Here is a 20,672-nt window from a genome sequence, read left to right on the forward strand (position 1 = left end):
ATCACCCCGCGCAAGCACCGGAAATATAAAACCCCCCAGACCGCGCAATCACCGGAAATATAAAACCGCTCATACCTCGCAATCACTGGAAATATAAAACCCCTCACACCGTGCAATCACCGGAAATATAAAACCCTGCACACCGCGCAATCACTGGAAATATAAAACCCCTCACACTGCGCAATCACCGGAAATATAAAGCCCCGCACACCGCGCAATCACCGGAAATCTAAAACCCCTCACACCGCGCAATCCCCGTAAGTATAAAAACCCCCCACACCGCGCAATCACCGGAAATATAAAACCCCTTACACCGCGCAATCACCGGAAATATGAAACTCCTCACACCGTGCAATCACCAGAAATCTAAAACCCCTCTCACTGTACAATCACCGGAAATCTAAAACTCCTCACACCGCGCAATCACCGGAAATATAAAACCCCTCACACCGTGCAATCACCGGAAATCTAAAACCCCTCACACTATACAATCACCGGAAATCTAAAACCCCTCACACTGCGCAATCACCGGAAATATAAAACCTCTCAGACTGCGCAATCACTGGAAAGATAAAACCCCTCCCATTGTGCAATCACCGGAAATACAAAACCCCTCACACTGTGCAATCACCGGAAATATAAAACCATCACCCGCGCAATCACCGGAAATATAAAACCCCCCTGACCGCGCAATCGCCGGAAATAAAAAAACCCTCACACCGTGCAATCACCGGAAATATAAAACCGTGCAATCACTGGAAATATAAAACCCCTCACACTGCGCAATCACCGGAAATATAAAGCCCCGCACACCGCGCAATCACCGGAAATATAAAACCCCTCACACCGCGTAATCACCGGAAATATAAAACCCCTCACACCGCGCAATTACCGGAAATATAAACCCCCCCCCACACCGCGCAATCACCGGAAATATAAAACCCCTCACACCGCACAATCACCGGAAATATAAAACCCCTCACACCGCGCAATCACCGGAATGATAAAACCCTGCACACTGCGCATTTACCGGAAATATAAAACCACTCACACCGCGCAATCACTGGAAATATAAAACCCCTCACACCGTTCAATCACCGGAATTATAAAGCCCCGCACACCGCGCAATCACCGGAAATCTAATACCCCTCACACCGCGCAATCCCCGTAAATATAAAACCCCCCCACACCACGCAATCACCGGAAATATGAAACTCCTCACACCGTGCAATCACCGGAAATATAAAGCCCCGCACACCGCGCAATCACCGGAAATCTAAAACCCCTCACACCGCGCAATCCCCGTACATATAAACCCCCCACACCGCGCAATCACTGGAAATATAAACCCCCCCCCCACACCGCGCAATCACCGGAAATTGAAACTCCCCCTCACACCGCGCAATCACAGAAATATAAAACCCCCCTCACCGCGCAATCACCGGAAATATAAAACCCCCCACACCGCGCAATGACCGGAAATATAAAACCCCCCACACTGCGCAATCACCGGAAATCGAAAACGCCTCACACCGCGCAATCCCCGTAAATATAAAACCCCCCCACACCGCGCAATCACCGAAAATATAAAACCCCTCACACCGCGCAATCACCGGAAATATAAAACCGCTCAAACCACGCAATCACCGGAAATATAAAAGCCCTCACATCGCGCAATCAAAGGAAATATAAAACCCCTCACACCGCGCAAATACCGGAAATATAAAACCGCTCACACCGCGCAATCACCGGAAATATAAAACCACTCACACCGCGCAATAACCGGAAATATAAAACGCCTCACACCGCGCAATCACCGGAAATCTAAAACCCCCTCACATCGCGCAATCACCGGAAATATAAAACCCCTCACACCGCGCAATCACCGTAAATATAAAACCCCTCCCATTGCGCAATCACCGGAAATATAAAACCTCTCACACCGTGCAATCTCCGGAAATATAAAACCCCCTCTCACTGCGCAATCACCGGAAATATAAAACCCCTCACACCGCGCAATCACTGGAAATATAAAAGCCCTCACACTGCGCAATCACCGGAGATATAAAACCCCTCTCACTGTACAATCACCGGAAATCTAAAACCCCTCACACCGCGCAATCACCGGAAATATAAAACCCCTCACACCGCGCCATCACCGGAAATATAAAACCCCCCACACCACGCAATCACCGGAAATACAAAACCCCTCACACCGTGCAATCACCGGAAATATAAAACCATCACTCCGCGCAATCACCGGAAATATAAAACCCCCCAGACCGCGCAATCACCGGAAATATAAAACCGCTCATACCTCGCAATCACCGGAAATATAAAACCCCCCACACCGTGCAGTCACCGGAAATATAAAACCACTGACACCGCGCAATCACTGGAAATATAAAACCCCTCACACCGTGCAATCACCGGAAATATAAAGCCCCGCACACCGCGCAATCACCGGAAATCTAAAACCCCTCACACCGCGCAATCCCCGTAAATATAAAACCCCCCTCACACCGCGCAATCACCGGAAATATAAAACCCCTCACACCGCGCAATCACCGGAAATATGAAACTCCTCACACCGTGCAATCACCAGAAATCTAAAACCCCTCTCACTGTACAATCACCGGAAATCTAAAACCCCTCACACCGCGCAATCACCGGAAATATAAAACCCCTCACACCGTGCAATCACCGGAAATCTAAAACCCCTCACACTATACAATCACCGGAAATCTAAAACCCCTCACACTGCACAATCACCGGAAATATAAAACCTCTCAGACTGCGCAATCACTGGAAAGATAAAACCCCTCCCATTGTGCAATCACCGGAAATACAAAACCCCTCACACCGTGCAATCACCGGAAATATAAAACCATCACCCCGCGCAATCACCGGAAATATAAAACCCCCCTGACCGCACAATCACCTGAAATATAAAACCCCTCACACCGTGCAATCACCGGAAATATAAAACCGCGCAATCACTGGAAATATAAAACCCCTCACACTGCGCAATCACCGGAAATATAAAGCCCCGCACACCGTGCAATCACCGGAAATATAAAACCCCTCACACCACGTAATCACCGGAAATATAAAACCCCTCACACCGCGCAATCACCGGAATTATAAAACCCTGCACACTGCGCAATCACTGGAAATATAAAACCCCTCACACCGCGCAATCACTGGATATCTAAAAGCCCTCACACCGTGCAATCACCGGAAATATAAAACCTTTCACACCGCGCAATCACCGGAAATATAAAACCCCTCACACCGCGCAAACACCAGAAATATAAAACCCCACACACCGCGCAATACCAGAAATACAAAAACCTGCACACCGCGCAATCACCGGAAATATAAAACCTCTCAGACCGCGCAATCACCGGAAATATAAAACCCCTCCTATTGTGTAATCACCGGAAATATAAAACCCCTCCCACCGCGCAATCACCGGAAATATAAAACCACCCACACCGAGCAATCACCGGAAATATAAAACCCCTCACACCGCGCAATCACCGGAAATCTAAAACCCCCTCACATCGCGCAATCACCGGAAATATAAAACCCCTCACACCACGCAATCACCGGAAATATAAAACCCCTCACACCGCGCAATCACCGGAAATATAAAACCCCTCCCATTGCGCAATCACTGGAAATATAAAACCTCTCACACCGTGCAATCTCCGGAAATATAAAACCCCCTCACACTGCGCAATCACCGGAAATATAAAAGCCCTCACACCGTACAATCACCGGAAATATAAAACCCCTCATCGAGCAATCACCGGAAATATAAAATTTCGCATATTACGGCGACGCAAAACTGTTTTATTTTTTTAACAACTTGTTCTTTCCTTGTAGAAGATAATTATATAAATTTGGTGTCGTCGTAATTGCATTAATCCGGAGAATAAAGGGAATAAGTAATTTTTACCAAATGGTGAACGACGCAAAAACGAAACCCAAAAAACAACAGGATTCACTGCTTTTTACTCTATTCTACCCCACAGTGTTTTTTTCTCTTTCCCAGGGCATTATAGGGGACGTTAAAGGGGTTTTCCACGATCGTACAACTGATGACCTATCCATCAGGAGAGCAAAGAAGTTCTTGCAAGGACTGGAGAGTACGTGTGGGTAGATATCGGGAGATTAGGGCAGAGATGTATGGAGGGGACAGGTTGAGGACTGGAGATTACGTGTGGGTAGGTATCTTGAGATTACGTGTGGGTAGGTATCGGGAGATTAGGACACAGATGTATGGAGGGGACAGGTTGTGGACTGGAGATTACGTGTGGGTAGGTATCAGGAGATTAGGGCAGAGATGTACGGAGGGGACAGGATGTTTACAGCCTTGCATGTTATTGTTAATATTTTTAACTTAACTTAATTGGCAATGGGCAGCCAGTTACCGCAGAGGTGGAATGAGGGGAGAGGTGGATTTACCCATGCAGCCGAGTTGTGAATGGGTAGGAGGAGTGTAATAGTGTTAGATGGGAAGCCACAGAGGAGGATGGTGGAGTAGTCTAGACGGTAGATGATGAGGGCATATGTACTAGCATTTATGTCTGTTCGAGGGTGAGGAAAGACTGACTTCTAGAGGGTTTTTGAGGTGGAGGCAGCAAGAAGTGGTAAGCGCTTAGCTGTGTCATTTGAAATTAAGGGTTATCCCAATACAGCGGACCTGTGAGACGGGAGAAATTGTGGAGCCATTACCTGTTATTGATAGTTCTGGTAAGGGGGTGCGTGAAATTGGGTAAAGATGATTCAGTTTTCACTGTATTGATCTTTAGGAAGTGGGAGGTGAAGGTGGAGATAGCTGTTATACACTCTAGATAGCAGGTAAGAAATATCAAGAACAGAGAAGTAAATTTAAATTTGACCAAAGGTTTAGATGGAGAAGAGTAAGGGCCCCAGGACACTGAGACCCTTGAGGGACACTAACAGAGAGAGGGTGGGACGAGGAGCTGGTCGTGGTGTGTGGGAGATACTAAATGTTTAGTTGGTAAGGTATGAGGAGTTCCAGGTTAGGGCCAAGTCTGTGATGTCAAGGGACTAGAGAATTTGTATCAGGAAGGTGTGGACGACTGTGTCGTAGATGGTGGACAGGTCTAGATCGAGGAGCACAGAGTAATGTAGAAGCAGAGGACAGGTCTAGAAGGATGAGCACAGAGTAATGTAGAAGCAGAGGACAGGTCTAGAAGAAGGAGCACAGATTAATGTAGAAGCAGAGGACAAGTCTAGAAGAAGGAGCACAGAGTAATGTACAAGCAGAGGACAGGTCTAGAAGGAGGAGGACAGGGTAATGTAGAAGCAGAGTACAGGACTAGACGGAGAAGCACAAAGAAATGTAGAAGCAGAGGATGGATCTAGAAGGAGGAGCACAGAGAAATGTAGAAGGAGAAGCACAGGGTAATGTAGAAGCAGAGGACCGGTCTAGAATGTGGTGGACAGGTCTGGAAGGAGGAGCGCAGAGTAATGTAGAAGCAGAGAACAGGTCTAGAAGGAGGAGCAGAGCGTAATGTAGAAGCAGAGGACGGGTCTAGAAGGAGGAGCACAGAGTAATGTAGAAGGAGAAGCACAGGGTAATGTAGAAACAGAGGACTGGTCTAGAATGTGGTGGACAGGTCTAGACGGAGGAGCACAGGGTAATGTAGAAGCAGAGGACAAGTCTAGAAGGAGGAGCACAGAGTAATGTAGAAGGCGGAGGACAGGTCACACTACAGAAGTCTGTGTGTAAGATGTGACTGCTAAGTGATAAGATAATGCAGAGATCCTGCACGCTAGTGATATCATGATAGGACACCTAACAAGGCCACCCAGAGGCCCCGCATCTATCAGACATTTCTGGCATATCCTGGCGAGAAATGTCCGGGTGGGGAATACCCCTTTATTCCATGTGGTGACGGCTCTGAGAAGATGTTTCTCTCAATGATCAATAAGTGAGGTTCTGTATGTCACACATGATGTTGTCCCCTGTATGATTTCCATCTTTTCCTTTCTTCATAAAGAAGTCTGTAGTACTAGATCCTCCAGTTTTCTCATCTTCTCCTCCATAACGTTCCTTCTCCTGAATGACCCACCAAGGATGGACAAGGACAGGAATGAGATGAGCAGAAGAATATTAGACTTCACCTTGGAGATCATCTACCTGTTGAGTGGAAAGGTAAACTTTTCTACATTATAGAACAAGTCACACATAGGGAAGGGGCAGTACATAATAGGAAGTAATAGGATGACTCCAGTGTCCTGTATAACAGCGTTCAGACCTTCCATGTGACGTCAAGAAGCCAACAGCAGAAAAGCTGAAGATCAGCCACCAATATCGTCAGTTATGTGTCATGTCACCAATTCAGCAATAGTAATGTTGTAGAGCAATGAGAATGAGGAGAGCACATTGTCCATCTAGCCCCCCCAATATTATTTACTTTATTTACTTTTTAGTTTTGGCCTCGTTCTATTTTCTCAATGTCTTTTTGTAGGTGAGGTCTCCAGTATTACAGATGTGGGGTCACTAGAGGTCTATACAGCGGGGTCACAATCTCCCTCTTTCTACTGAGGGGGGAATACTGTGTTCAGTTCTCTAAGTGTCTCTCTCCATACACAGGAGTACACAATAGTGAAGAAAACATTGGGTGACTGTACGACTCCCATCATCCGTGAGTCAGGAGGATGGAGCAGTAGTCAGATCCCCATCACAGAGCCTCCCCCTCACTCCCGGATACATGAGAAGATGATCTTAGAACTGATCTACAAGATGACTGAGATGCTGACTGGAGAGGTGACACTGCTGGGAATACTGGGAAATTCTACAGTAACAGCACTGGAGGTGTCTGGGTGATGACTGTATCATTGTGTGTGTCCGATTCCAATAAGGTGTCAGGATGTCACTGTCTATTTCTCCATGGAGGAGTGGGAGTATCTAGAAGGACACAAGGATCTGTACGAGGGGGTCATGATGGAGAACTACCGGCCGCGTACATCACAAGGTGAGAAGAGACAGGTATATATTGGTCATTACTGGGGGCACAGGCTGGACTGTCGGCCATGTTTAATTCTTAGTTACTTCATGTGCAGTACATATACACGTGTGTACAATGACATGTAATTTAGGAGCTCCACAATTTCGGCTCCTTTTACATCACGATAGATCCCTACATTTCGCTGCTCATAACTCTGCATTACATTACACTGTACAGCGCCTACGGCCGTTCTGGATAACGGAGCTATGGAGACTATTAGGACACTCTGTCTCCTAATGCAGAGTTATGAGCAGCCGGCAGCGCTGGCTATGGGCAGTCCGTGCTGTAGTTAGAAGTAAACATGATAATACAAGTCATTTAGAAAGACGATTATCGGCACACTCCGGAAGTATAATAGTTTTTTCATCCTTAATAACTATGTAACACAGAATGTATGGAGCAAAATGTACCTCTAATATAAAGTACAATGTGTTCCCAAAAAAACAATCTCACAATGACTTTGATCAGTAAAAGATTATTCCTTGTGCTATGTACAACTTCTGTAGGCAATTATTATTTTTTTCATTGAATGTTTGATTACATTTTTTTCATTTGACTTTAATTACGCATTTTACCCTTTCACCTATGACAGCACCCCTGAAGAGACGTCCCATCCGTTGGACAGGAAACCTGAGGATATAAAAATGGATACAACTTCTCCACGCACCCAGTCAGGTTTCCTGTCCTCCGGATGGAAGAATTGTCCTGAGGAAAAACACTTCTCCCGGGGTTGCAGACCCCCTAGCAAGGTCTTACCTTATTCCACTAGGGGTGCTCTCAAAGCATAAGTCTCGTTTGGAGGGAGAAACCTTGAGCCTGGTACAGGTACTCCCTCCTTTCCCGGTCCATCGCCTCCCTCCTGCAGCCCTGTCAAACGGAGGTGGTTTAAGGTCCACACTGTGGTCCTTTCTCTGGCGGGGAGCGGTTTCCTGGGGTCATGTTTGGCTCTCCCGGGTGGACGATGCCCAGCGTTGGCGGCTTCTGGCGCATTCACTGCCACTTCTGGTCGCCGCGGCGCGTCTTTTCCGGCGGGGTGACGCGTCCAACACTTCAGGAGGCGGTGGTTCCGGTGACCCATGCGGGGAGGAGGCGCTCCAGCGTCCGGAACTGAGGGCCTCCCAGCCAATCCATGGCCTATTTAGGCCAGAAACAGCAGGAGCTTCGGTCTCCAGTCTTCTTCCTCCATTATGGAAATGCCAGAAACACCAGGACGCACTGACCGCTCGGATGCCAAATCCTCCAGTCCGGTACTTGAGGACGCCAGGAATATGGGGTAAGATAAAAAAAAAAAAACCTCTTCCTTTCTAAATACTGTTCCCCTTTCTTTTGTACATGTGTTTAGGCCAGAGATTGTCCTAGAAAACAACAGGATAAGGCCCATAACAAGGAATGTGCTATATGTAAAAAGAAACTAGCATCATCCTATAATAAAAGGCTCTGTCAGAAATGTTTAGACAACATTATCTCAGAAGACTCTACAAACTTAGCCACAAGTATCAAGGATATTGTGAGGGCAGAAGTTAGAAACTCCCCAAAGTCCCTTAAAAGGAGAAAATATTCACCATCTGCCTCTTCTAGCCGGATAGATTCCGATTCCTCAGCTGAGGAGGATCCTCAACTAGGAGAAGAAGGGGAGTACACCTCCTTAGATTCCTCAGGTGAGGATGAGGGAGAAAGGAATTTGTTCCCAACAGATGACATAGACCTCCTTAAAACGGTAAGGGCTACTATGAACGTGGATGATCCTAAGGAACCTCGGTCCGTCCAGGATATAATGTTTCAAGGCCTAGTACCTAAGAAGAATAGAACCTTTCCCATCCATAGGAACATAACTAAACCTCATTAAAAGAGAATGGAGAAATCCTGATAGGAAAGCAGGTATTCCCAAATTCCTCAAAAGGAAGTATCCCTTTGAGGACGAGATATGTAAGGACTGGGATAACACCCCTAGACTTGATGCTCCAGTAGCTAAGATTTCAAGGAAACACTCCCTTCCCCTTGAAGATCTAGGCTCCTTGTCTGACCCTATGGATAGGAAGACTGACTTCTATCTAAAAAAGACCTTGGAGCTTCCTTCGGGGGCCTTTAAACCAGGCATTGCAGCCATTGTGTGGCCAGATCTCTGAAAAATTGGCTCGCACAATTGGAGCTTCATCTAAAAGACAAGACCCCTCGGGATCAAGTCTTATCCTCCCTTCCAACACTTTCCAAGGCCGCAGATTTCTTGGCAGTAGACTCTGTACGCCTTTCCGCCAGATCAGCAGCCCTGTCAAATTCTGCTAGATGAGCTATCGGGTGTGACATCTCTCGTTGTGCTAAGTGAGCCACATGGGTAAGTTACTTGTTTACTCATCTCTTGATCTTGCTTGTTTATGTCTATGTTCTGTTACTACGCACTGACCATTATACCCAGTCACGTGCATATATATGATTGCTGTACTGCCGTTCACATGCTGATCAGCTGGATCATTTTGATATGTGCACCTGACATCCAGTACTTTGAGTGTTGGATTGTATCTCTCAATGCCCATGTCGGTTACCAAGTGCTTACATTTTGCTCTCTGCACAGAGGGACGTCCTGTTCATGCTTTGCATGACTCATTTTTATTGTTTATGTATTTTGAATAAATATTGTATTTTTCTATATGAGACTAATGTGTGTTAATTGTACCCCATACCTTGTAGGTTTTTCTTGCTCAAATATCGGGGTCAATACAACAAGATATACTTGGTTTATATATGTTTTTATCCCTTTATGGTTTATGATTCTATAACTATACATATAGGTTTACATGGAAAGGAAAACATGGAAAACCTGGAAAGGAGATACCGGATCCAAAAGGAAGCTGTGCGCTATTCCCTGCTCGGGAGATTATCTCTTTGGGCCCCCGCTTGACGACCTTCCGGAAAAAGCGTCAGATAGCAAGAAGGGGTTCCCTGCACAAGCAAGGCCAACAAAAGATTCCTTTCGTTCCAAAGGGCCTAATAATAAAAGACCTAACCCTAGGGGACCGGACTTTAGGGAAGAATAAGTCCTTTCTCTTCAGGCTCCAAAAGGACCCTAAAAATAGAGACCAACAATGACGCCATTGTGGGGGTCGTCTTTCCCTGTTTTTCAAGAACTGGCAGAAAATATCAGCGAATCCTTGGATTCTAGGAATCATAAAAACGGGGTACGTGCTAGAGTTCCAGTCTCTTCCCCCAGACAGATTCTTTTTCCCACAAGGGTTTTAAGGGACCCAAAGCAGCAAAAAATCCTAATTCAGGTTCCAAGCATAGAGACAGGTCAGGGCTTTTATTCCCTTCTCTTCCTCGTGAGCAAACCAGGAGGAAAACACAGGGTCATTATAAACCTAAAAGGCTTAAATCTTGCATTGCAAGGCTGTGTTCACACAGAGTTTTTTGCAGGAGGAAAATTCCTCCTGCAAAAACTGCTCCAGACGGTTTTTGCACAGTGGTTTGACAAAAACTCGCCAAAACACTCGTCGAGGCTTTTTTTCCCTCTTTCTGACTCACTGAAATGGGGTTTTGGAGGCGGAAACCGCCTCAAAATGGGTCATGACGCTTCTTTTTACTGCGACGCGTTTTATTTACTCGTGGTAAAAAAACTCGTCCAACTCCCATTGAAATCAATGGGAGGCATATTCGGGCGGTTTTTGAGGAGTTTTGCGGCGCGGTTTCTGCGTCAAAAAACACGTAAAATAACTCAGTGTGAACAGGGCCTAAATCTCCTCTCCAGGGATTGCGTGATGGCCTCAATAGACCTGGAGGACGCTTACTACCATGTACCCATATGTCTTCATCATCAAAGATATCTGAGGGTAGCAGTGACACTCAACGGGTCCTTAATTCACCTACAATACAGAGCCCTCCCCTTTGGCATCTCACAAGCCCCAAGGGTATTTTCAAAGCTAATAGCAGAAATGACCTCTTACATCAGGACGAACTACATCCTCCTGATCCCATACCTGGACGATTTTTTGTTGGTCGCAGAAACATCTCAAACCTTGAACTTACAACTACAAATAGTTTGCGCTATGCTAGCAAAATTAGGATGGAACATAAATTTAAAAAAATTTAAATTTAAACCCATCAAAAAGATGTGTATTCCTAGGAACTCTGCTGGACTCCACCAAGCAGATGTCCTTCTTTCCAGAAGACAAAATCAGTCCCCTGATAGAATATGAAGAGATCTACCTAGGCCAGATGACCTCTTTCAGGAAAGCTATGTACGTCCTGGGCCTCATGACATTATGCATCCCAGCTGTACTATGGGCTCACTTCAGGTCCAGGGCCCTACAGTGGGACATTTTAAATCAGTGGGACAGGAGCAGTCTCTCCCTAGACCAACCCCCTACACATCTCAACCACAGCAGGGCTGTCTCTCAGATGGTGGTTGAACAGGGAGAACCTCATGCGGGGTATTCCATGGAAGTTAACCCCTACTCTCAACATTACCACAGATGCGAGTCCTTGGGGGTGGGGAGCTCATTACGACTCCTCTTTTCTTCAAGGTCAGTGGGATCAACGGACCATTCAGAAATCCTCCAACTTCAGGGAACTGGCGGCAGTTCTTCAGGCCTTGAAGAGATCCATTAATTTCAGGTCGACACTTAAAGATCTGTTCCGACAACACGACCACAGTGTCTTATATAAATCGGCAGGGGGGTACAAGATCGGCTTAGCTGATGGACTTATCCTCACAGATCTTTTTTCTTGCAGAACACCACCTATTGACCCTATCGGCTGTCAATCTGAAGGGAAAAGACAACCAGGTGGCAGACTTCCTAAGCCGAGAAAGGCTTCACCAATCAAAATGGTGTCTAAATACAGCAGTATTTCAGAAAATTATCCTCAAATGGGGGACCACATCAATAGATCTATTTGCATCCAGGGAAAACAGAAAGACCCAAAGATTCTTCTCCCTAGACCCTTTAGACCACCAAACAGCAATAGACGCATTCTCCTAGTGTTGCCGTCAAGAGAGGGGCTACGCCTTCCCCCCCTGAACCTCGTCCCAAGAGTAATAAGAAAGGTCAGAGAAGACAAGGCCAGTGTGATATTAATAGCCCCCTTCTGGCCAAAGAGACCATGGTACACGTGGTTGAGAAAAATGTTTTCAGACCAACCATGAGTTCTCCCGAACATGTCAGATCTCCTATATTAGGGCCCAGTAATACACCCTGACATTCAGAAACTCCATCTGACAGCCTGGAAACTGAAAGGATAATCCTTAGACAAAGAGGATTCTCAGAATCCGTCATTTCCACTCTACTAGCCAGTAGGAAACCGGTTACCACAAAAATATATCTGAGGTCCTGGAAAGCATTCTTGAATTTTGCAGGCAAGGATATTAATCCTTTAACCAAACCAGATATCCCTTTAATATTGGATTTCCTCCAGGCAGGATTAAATAAAAACCTTAGGCCTAGTACGTTAAAGGCTCAGATTTCTGCTTTAAGTTCCTTTTTTAATTCTAAATTAGCAGAACACCCAATGGATCAAGAGATTCCTAACTGCTGCCTGCAGACTTAAACCCCAGATAAGATCCCCAGTTCCTCCCTGGGACTTAAATCTCGTTCTCCAGGCTATGATAAATCCATGATTTGAACCAGTAGACTCTATCTCCTTGAAAATGCTGACATTCAAAATGACATTCTTTTTAGCCATTACATCAGCCCGTAGAGTGAGTGAGATTCAGGCCCTCTCTGCCTTCCCTCCACATACCCTACTGTTAGATGATAGTCATCTTAAAAACCTTACCAGGATTTCTTCCTAAAGTGGTCTCTCCCTTTCATTTAGACCAATATATTGTTCTTCCCTCCTTTTTGATTCCCCAAAAATTCAGAGGGAACAACAGTTAACTGCCTAGACATAAGAAGATGCCTAGTCCAGTACCTAAAGATTACCCAGGATTTAAGATCCTCAGAAAATTTCTTTGTCCAGTTTCAGGGTCATAACAAGGATTCGGCAGCCAGTAGAGCCACTATAGCTAGGTGGATTAAGCAGGCCATACAATTAGCCTACATAAATCAGAAGCTCAAACCACCAGAGTTTTTCAGAGCTCACTCCACCAGGGCTGTGTCCACTTCATGGGCAGAGAGAGCAGAGGCATCTCTAGACCAGATATGCAGGGCTGTTACATGGAGTTCTCCTCACACCTTTTTCAAGCACTACCGATTACAACTGCATACAGCCTCTGACTTGGCCTTTGGTAGAAAGGTGCTACAAGCTGTGGTCCCTTCCTAAAAATACTGATTTCTATTTTACATCTCCAGGGGTGCTGTCATAGGTGAAAGGGTAAAAGATTGATTACTTACCGGTAATCGGTTTTTCAAGAACCTATGACCACACTCCACTGTTACTCTCCCTATTGTTTGTAGCAGATGAGCCCTCATAAGGTAGATCGCTAACCTAAATTCAAAGGGATTCATTGTATATATAAAGGTGTGAGGGAATTTCACTAGGGTGGTGTAAAAACAAAACAACAATATAAACTAAACTATTTCTCATCCTGAGTTCTTTCTAAAGACTGGGTGTGTGGAGAGGTGTGTCCCTTTTTATATCCTCAGGTTTCCTGTCCAGCGGATGGGACGTCTCTCCAGGGGTGCTGTCATAGGTTCTTGAAAAACCGATTACCGGTAAGTAATCACTTTTTTGTTGCTTTTTGTTTTTACGATACTGTTGTTATTTCTAGTCTATACACAGAAGCGGGATCATTCGCTATCGGCCTAATCCGTAAGTGAACAGACGACTCGGCTGAGAGTGGGTCCTGTGTATCCATATTCTTCACCTTAGATGTGATCGATATTATCGTGATCCTGTGTGTTAGAGACACAGGGCTCGCTCTCAGCCGAGTCGTCAGTTCACTTTACTTACGGATTTGACTGATCGAGAATGATCCAGCTTCTTTGTATAGAGGAGACATAACAGCTGTATCTTGAAAACAAAAATAAAAACTTGAAATAAGTCAATTGGATTTTTTTTTATCTTTAACCCCTTATCGCAGAATCACTTACATGCATGGCATAGAAATGCAGCCATTCCGCCGTACATGTACGTGATTGTGATAGATCGGGCACTGAAGCTGTGCCTCCACGATCACCGCGGGAGCCCAATCCCCAAAGAATGAGATCAGCGGCACATCACAGTCCCAGAGAGCATTCACAGGGGGCATATAAATAGAAAGTTTTCAATCGGTGCAGGCAGTGTCGAGTCGTAGCCAATCCAACTCCACAGTAAACACAAAAAGATAAGCGCAGCGCACACAGTTTTCCAGGTATCAAAAATGTTTCTTTATTTCACCATAAAAAGCGACGTTTCGACCCAAGTGAGGGTCTTTCTCAAGCAATAAACAAAGTGCATATGTGCAGTTTATATAGAGGAAATGACATCACAACCATGATTGCCAATGCAGGTGCAGCATAATTTTGATTAGTAAAAGACAACAGTATAAGTACATACATGAGTGCATATAACATACAATACCCTGGTAGATGGATAACCGGACCGTCTATTTAAACGAGCTATCACAGCTCATCGATTTTAGATTTATGTGTACCGGCGTTCAGCTGTCCCCAATGCCCATGCACAAGGTTCGGCACACGTCATAGCATTATTGCCCTTACTTAGGAACCGTAATCACATGACCGCGAACAACATGCCGCGTCATCAAGTGCCGATCCCATGGCAACACGCTGCGAACACACAGTAAGTATTGGCAATTAACCATTTATCTGCCATTATATTTACTCCATAGTATATTATACTCAATACGATGTATGCTATAGAGTGAATGTCATAAAAATCAAGAGGATTACATAATAGTTGAAGCTTTTTATTAAAGCAATCCCTTATTCAATAATGCCATTATTTATTAACCCATAATATCATATAGTCGTAAGCATCTGTCTATAGCAGAACGGACCCAAACTGAAACCACTAATAGCTCGTCGGGTAATATCAAATAAGTGGAAAAAAATTGAAAAAATCACCTACTTTATGGATACATAAAGTGGCAATAAATACATTAAGAGCATAGTCTCGATGGAAATGTCCCTATATGTATGGGTCAGCACTAATATGGAGGGCTGCAAAAAAACTACTATAATATATATTATGATCATATATGTGACACCAAAGGCTATATAAAAAGAGGCATTTTATTATAGTAAATGACATAAGGAGGAAATCCACATGGCAGAGAGGTATTGAACAACTGGAACAATATTTCTTTATAGTAACTTAGTCCAGAGCTCCATCTTCACAAAGTTTACAAGATCCCAACGTGTATACGTAATCTAGAAAGAAATAATACATTTTATTAAAAGATAATTTAAAAAAAATCATTAGAGCAATATGACTGTTAGGTACACAACTTAAAATCTAAGCACTTAAAGGGAATGTGTTGCCAGAAAAACATGTTTTTTTTTTAAAAATTAAACATTTAGTGTGTGGGTGATTAAACATTGTTCAAATTTTTTTTATTTTTTTCGCGAGTCAGGAAATATTATAAATTATTTCTAATTTATTTCTAATTTATAATACTACCCATTTTTGGTCACTAGATGGAGCTAGTTCCCAAAATTGCAGCATTGCAACATTGGGTTAAAAGCCCTCGCTCTAGTGAGCTCTCAGCATCCCCCCCTCCTTTATCCTGGCTAGTGCCGGGATAAACGAGGGGTTTGAACGGTGTAACCTCCTACACTGTGTGTCGCCATTTTTTGAGCTAACACACTGCGTAGTAGGTTTACATAAAGTAGTAAACACACACAAACACGACCATACATTGAAATCTCTTACCTGCTCCTGCCGCCGCGGCTTCCTCCGGCCCGTCCGCTCCGTTTGCTGCCGCTGGTCCAAGTGCACAAATCCGGAAGCCGCGACCGGAAGTAGTAATATTACTGTCCGGCCGCGACTTCCGGTCCACAGGAAAATGGCGTCGGACGGCGCCAATTTCGAATTGGACTGTGTGGGAGCGGCGCATGCGCAGTTCCCACACAGACGCCGTACACGGAAGTCAATGGGACGGGAGCCGTTCACAGTCCCTATGGGACTGTGGCTGCCATATTCCATGTCTGTATGTGTCGTTAATCGACACAGACAGAAATGGAACACAAAATGGCAGCCCCCATAGGGAAGAAAAAGTGTAAAAATAAGAAAAAGTAAAACACAAACACACAAATGAATATAAACGTTTTTAATAAAGCACTAACATCTTTAACATATAAAAAAATAATTTGTGATGACACTGTTCCTTTAAATTTAAAAACAAGCCCACAGCAACATGATATAGACACGTATAGAAAAGTAGAACTAGAAGAGAGAGCCTATTTTGAATTCCAGATTCATGCCCTTTGGCTCCAAGCAATCAAGCTCATAGATCCACCGAAGCTCCAACCTTTTTAACATGGCTTCCCTATCTCCTCTCCTGCGCAACTCAGGGACCCCATCAATAATTCTAAATCTCAATTGAGAAACATTGTGTCGATGTTTCTCAAAATGTTGTGGAATAGGTAAATCCAGCTTTTTTTTAACGTATAGTGTATTTGTGTTTTCTGAGCCTACACAAATCCCCACCGTTTAATGCCAATCTTTCAATCTCAAACCTACAACCCCCACCGTTTAACCCCTTAAATGTTGTGGTCAATAGCGACCGCAACATTTAAGTTGTTTGACAGTGGGAGCCCCGCGATTGCCGACCGGTTGCCATGGCCCTAACAAAGGTCCCAGCCCCGCCTTGGCTGTATGCCTATAAGGCTGTGCCAGGGGCATGGCCTAATAAATTGCCTGTCAGTTTTACACTGACAGGCAATAATTCTTTTGTATGATGAGTATACCAAAGCATTATATCTGCGATCAGAGGATCGCATTGTGAAGTCCTTTAGTGGGGCTAAATAAAAAAAAATAAAACTGTTAAAAAAAACCCACATGGTTTTATTTACTGGAAGTGTAAAAAAACAAACCAAACGCACACAAATATTGTATCCCCCCTGATCATAACTACGTGAGTAATAATGTTAACCCATTAATTAAACCGCTGGGGTAATGCCATTCAATAAAGACCACACAAAAATAACGGCGAATATGCTATTTTTTTTCCCATTTCCCCCAGCAAAAAATAAAAGTTCATCAATAAGTCCCATGTACTCCAAAATTATACCAATGAAAACTACATCCCTGTATCATTTAGTATTCTGTCCTGCAAACCAATGTGCTTGTCAGATAGTTAGGTCAATTTCCTATGTACTGTAGTGATGCATCTGGTTTCCAAAGGAGGCTTTCCCGCCTCCTCTACCTACGTATCGACGAGTCATACACATAGTTGTGACGCTCCTCTTTGGCCCACTTCCTCTGACTAGACGTGACGCTAGTCTGATATTCAGCAGCCCATGAGCCAACAAGTTTCTTCCTGCATATGTGTTATGTCCGCTCTGATAGGTTGTACAATCATGGATGCAGTATTGAGGATAGGGAAATTGCGGGAGGTTATTTAAGGAGACACCGTTGTTCCCACGAGTGTTATGCAAAAAGCCATATAGATGGTGAAACATGTAGGGAGGCTGTATTAGGACTCAATTTTAATGCACAAATCCATGTAGACTAGCCAGACAATCAATAGGTACTTATTTGGGGCAGAGATAGAAGGGACTGCTGAGTTCCTCCGCTTGATGAATGAATAAGAGCAAATTTTGTGTGAAGTTAGTGCCACTAGGTGAGAGTCACACAGGTGCTGCTGCTTTTAGACGTCTATGAAGAGGGCAGGCAGCTGGAGGAGTCAGCAAGAGCACAAAGACAAAGATGCTGTTACCAATAGAAGTTAATTATGAGGGGAGGGGTACAAGAGGAGACATAGGCTGTTGGTAAGAGTTATATGTCACCCTAGTGTTGGATTTTCTGCTGCACTGCTCCTCACTTTATGATGTGCTGCATTCTGCTGCAGCTTCTAGGGGTGTGCTAGATAGTGGACCAGGATGGGTGTGTGCAGTGTATAGAAGACCTTATAGAAGTTAGACTCCACCCACTACCTCAGGGAAAATTGAGAATTAGAGAAAGAGCCTAAAAAAAACTTCTAAAAGAATGAATGCCATATACAAGACATATAATGGCCAAAAATAGTGTTATTCCTCCTGTACACACATATGACAAATTATTCTGAAAAGTCATCTAAAAATTAGGTTTGCATTAAGGGTCTTTAAGAAGTTTTCTAAATAGGTTTAAAGATGTGTTTTTTTTTATATTGGATTAAAAAAAACAGATCCATGATTATTAGGAAGCACTTATTTTAAGCAGTTGCTGACTGCCCATAGACTATAAACGTCTTGGTGGTCCACACCTATCTCTGCAAGGACGTTTTAAAACCTGCTGAAGAATTTTCCCATCTACGCCTCTCCCACTCCATCAGAGTTAAAGAGGCTCTGTCACCAGATTTTGCAACCCCTATCTGCTATTGCAGCAGATAGGCGCTGCAATGTAGATTACAGTAAAGTTTTTATTTAAAAAAAACGAGCATTTTTGGCCAAGTTATGACCATTTTTGTATTTATGCAAATGAGGCTTGCAAAAGTACAACTGGGCGTGTTTACAGTAAAAGTACAACTGGGCGTGTATTATGTGTGTACATCGGGGCGTTTTTACTTCTTTTACTAGCTGGGCGTTAGGAATGGGAGTGTATGATGCTGACGAATCAGCATCATCCACTTCTGTTCGTTAACACCCAGCTTCTGGCAGTGCAGACACACAGCGTGTTCTCGAGAGATCACGCTGTGACGTCACTTCCTGCCCCAGGTCCTGCATCGTGTCGGCACCAGAGGCTACAGTTGATTCTGCAGCAGCATCAGCGTTTGCAGGTAAGTAGCTACATCGACTTACCTGCAAACGCTGATGCTGCTGCAGAATCAACTGTAGCCTCTGGTGCCGATGTGTCCTCACTCGTCCGACATGATGCAGGACCTGGGGCAGGAAGTGAGTGACGACACAGCGTGATTTCTCGAGAACACGCTGTGTCTGCACTGCCAGAAGCTGGGCGTTCTGAAGAGAAGTGGATGATACTTCACGTCAGAACGCCCAGCTAGTAAAAGAAGTAAACACGCCCAGATGTAACACACATAATATACGCCCAGTTGGACTTTTACTTTAAACACGCCCAGTTGGACTTTAGCAAGCCTCATTTGCATAAATACAAAAATGGTCATAACTTGGCCAAAAATGCTCGTTTTAAAAAAATAAAAACGTTACTCTTATCTACATTGCAGCGCCGATCTGCTGCAATAGCAGATAGGGGTTGCATAATCTGGTGACAGAGCCTCTTTAAATATATCACTTATTTTATTACACAATATCAAAGCCCTATATGTTATGACAAAAACAAGGGTAAATACATATAGGTTGGCAGAGGAATAGAACAATAATTTTTCTATTAAATTATCACGTGGCTGAAACTTGAATAAGGACACTTCTCTAGGTCCACCTTATTAGTTCTTGATACGACCCTCTTTCCCATTAGAACTGCCTGAATTCTTAGTGGAATGATATAACAATGTACTGGAGACTTTTATTACAGATGCTAATTAATAACCTCACTCTGTCTATTCCAATATGTTCCAGAGATGTTCTATAAAATTAAGATTCGGTGACTCTGCAGCCATTGTCATGTCCGAGAATTCAGCCTGAGATGTTTGATTTGTCTCATGACACATAATCTTGTTAAATGTAGACTGTGGACAAGATTAGATTGTCAATAACATTATTAAGTTAAGATGTTGTATGTCTAATTAGTATTGAAGGGCCAAATGTGTTGGCAGATGACAGGCTTCATTGCCAGACAGGGTTCTGCTTTTCACAAAAAAAAAATGTTTTTAGCAAGTCAAGCTTTATGTAATAAAAGTGGAGGACTGGGTGTAGACCAGGATCCTAGATTTTGTCCTCTATTATATTTTAAAGTGTTAGACAAAGTATTAAAAGGCTGGAATCTCACATATCGTTTTTAAGGCAAGTTTTTGAGCTGACACCAGGAGTGGATTAAAAAGGCACGGCTTAAACTTCTTTCTGCTGTATCCACTTCTGGCTTTGACTCAAAACACTGCATGTGTGTGTCCAGCCTACTATGAATGTTTTAAATTGGTCAACTTTGTGTTTTGAAACAATCACAAAATAAATTTTTAATCCCAACAGAAAATCCCGGTAAGAACTCTGAGGGAAACGTCATGTTATCGATAAATTATAAAGTAGATGATGAAGATATCATGCAGCAGTCTTCAGGAGAAAACCTCATTACCCTTAATGTACATCCAGGACTTCACAATAAAGATCTATCATAAAATTCCTCCAATCGTGTGGAACCTTCTCCTGACCAATCACAGATAGTTACCACAAGTAGAGATCAGAAAGTGGGTAAAAGATTTCAATGTGGTAAACCGTTCACAAAAAGCTCAGGTCTTTTTACAAACAGAAGAAGTCACACAGGAGAGAAGCTGTATTCATGTTCAGAATGTGGGAAATGTTTTACACAAAAATCAAGATTCGATAGACATGAGAGGTCACACAGGAGAAAAGCCATATTCATGTCCAGGATGTGGAAAATGTTTTACACGAAAATCAACTCTTGTTGTACATGAGAAAAGTC

At 43.9% G+C, this 20,672-nt stretch overlaps 1 protein-coding gene across 1 annotated transcript; it reads left to right on the top strand.

Annotated features, from left to right (window-relative positions):
• Positions 1-4,065: 4,065 nt before the first annotated feature.
• Positions 4,066-20,326, top strand: LOC142664199 (oocyte zinc finger protein XlCOF29-like). The gene is made up of 6 exons (XM_075843247.1): positions 4,066-4,154; positions 6,039-6,193; positions 6,635-6,808; positions 6,904-7,016; positions 13,598-13,690; positions 20,222-20,326. Exons 2-5 carry the CDS (start codon positions 6,116-6,118, stop codon positions 13,674-13,676), a joined length of 444 nt encoding a protein of 147 aa, XP_075699362.1. The 5' UTR covers positions 4,066-4,154; positions 6,039-6,115; the 3' UTR covers positions 13,677-13,690; positions 20,222-20,326.
• The last annotated feature ends 346 nt before the right edge of the window (positions 20,327-20,672 follow it).

Source organism: Rhinoderma darwinii, chromosome 1, assembly GCF_050947455.1.
Source record: "Rhinoderma darwinii isolate aRhiDar2 chromosome 1, aRhiDar2.hap1, whole genome shotgun sequence".
NCBI lineage: Eukaryota > Metazoa > Chordata > Amphibia > Anura > Rhinodermatidae > Rhinoderma > Rhinoderma darwinii.

What these genes read in the sequence shown, in the direction of transcription:
- LOC142664199 (XM_075843247.1), top strand. Translation starts at nt 6,116, where the DNA reads ATGGACAAGGACAGGAATGAGATGAGCAGAAGAATATTAGACTTCACC. An exon ending in TCTACCTGTTGAGTGGAAAG is followed by an intron (nt 6,194 to 6,634) that starts GTAAACTTTTCT and finishes CTCCATACACAG; the next exon opens with GAGTACACAATAGTGAAGAA. An exon ending in CCGGCCGCGTACATCACAAG is followed by an intron (nt 7,017 to 13,597) that starts GTGAGAAGAGAC and finishes GTGTGTGGAGAG; the next exon opens with GTGTGTCCCTTTTTATATCC.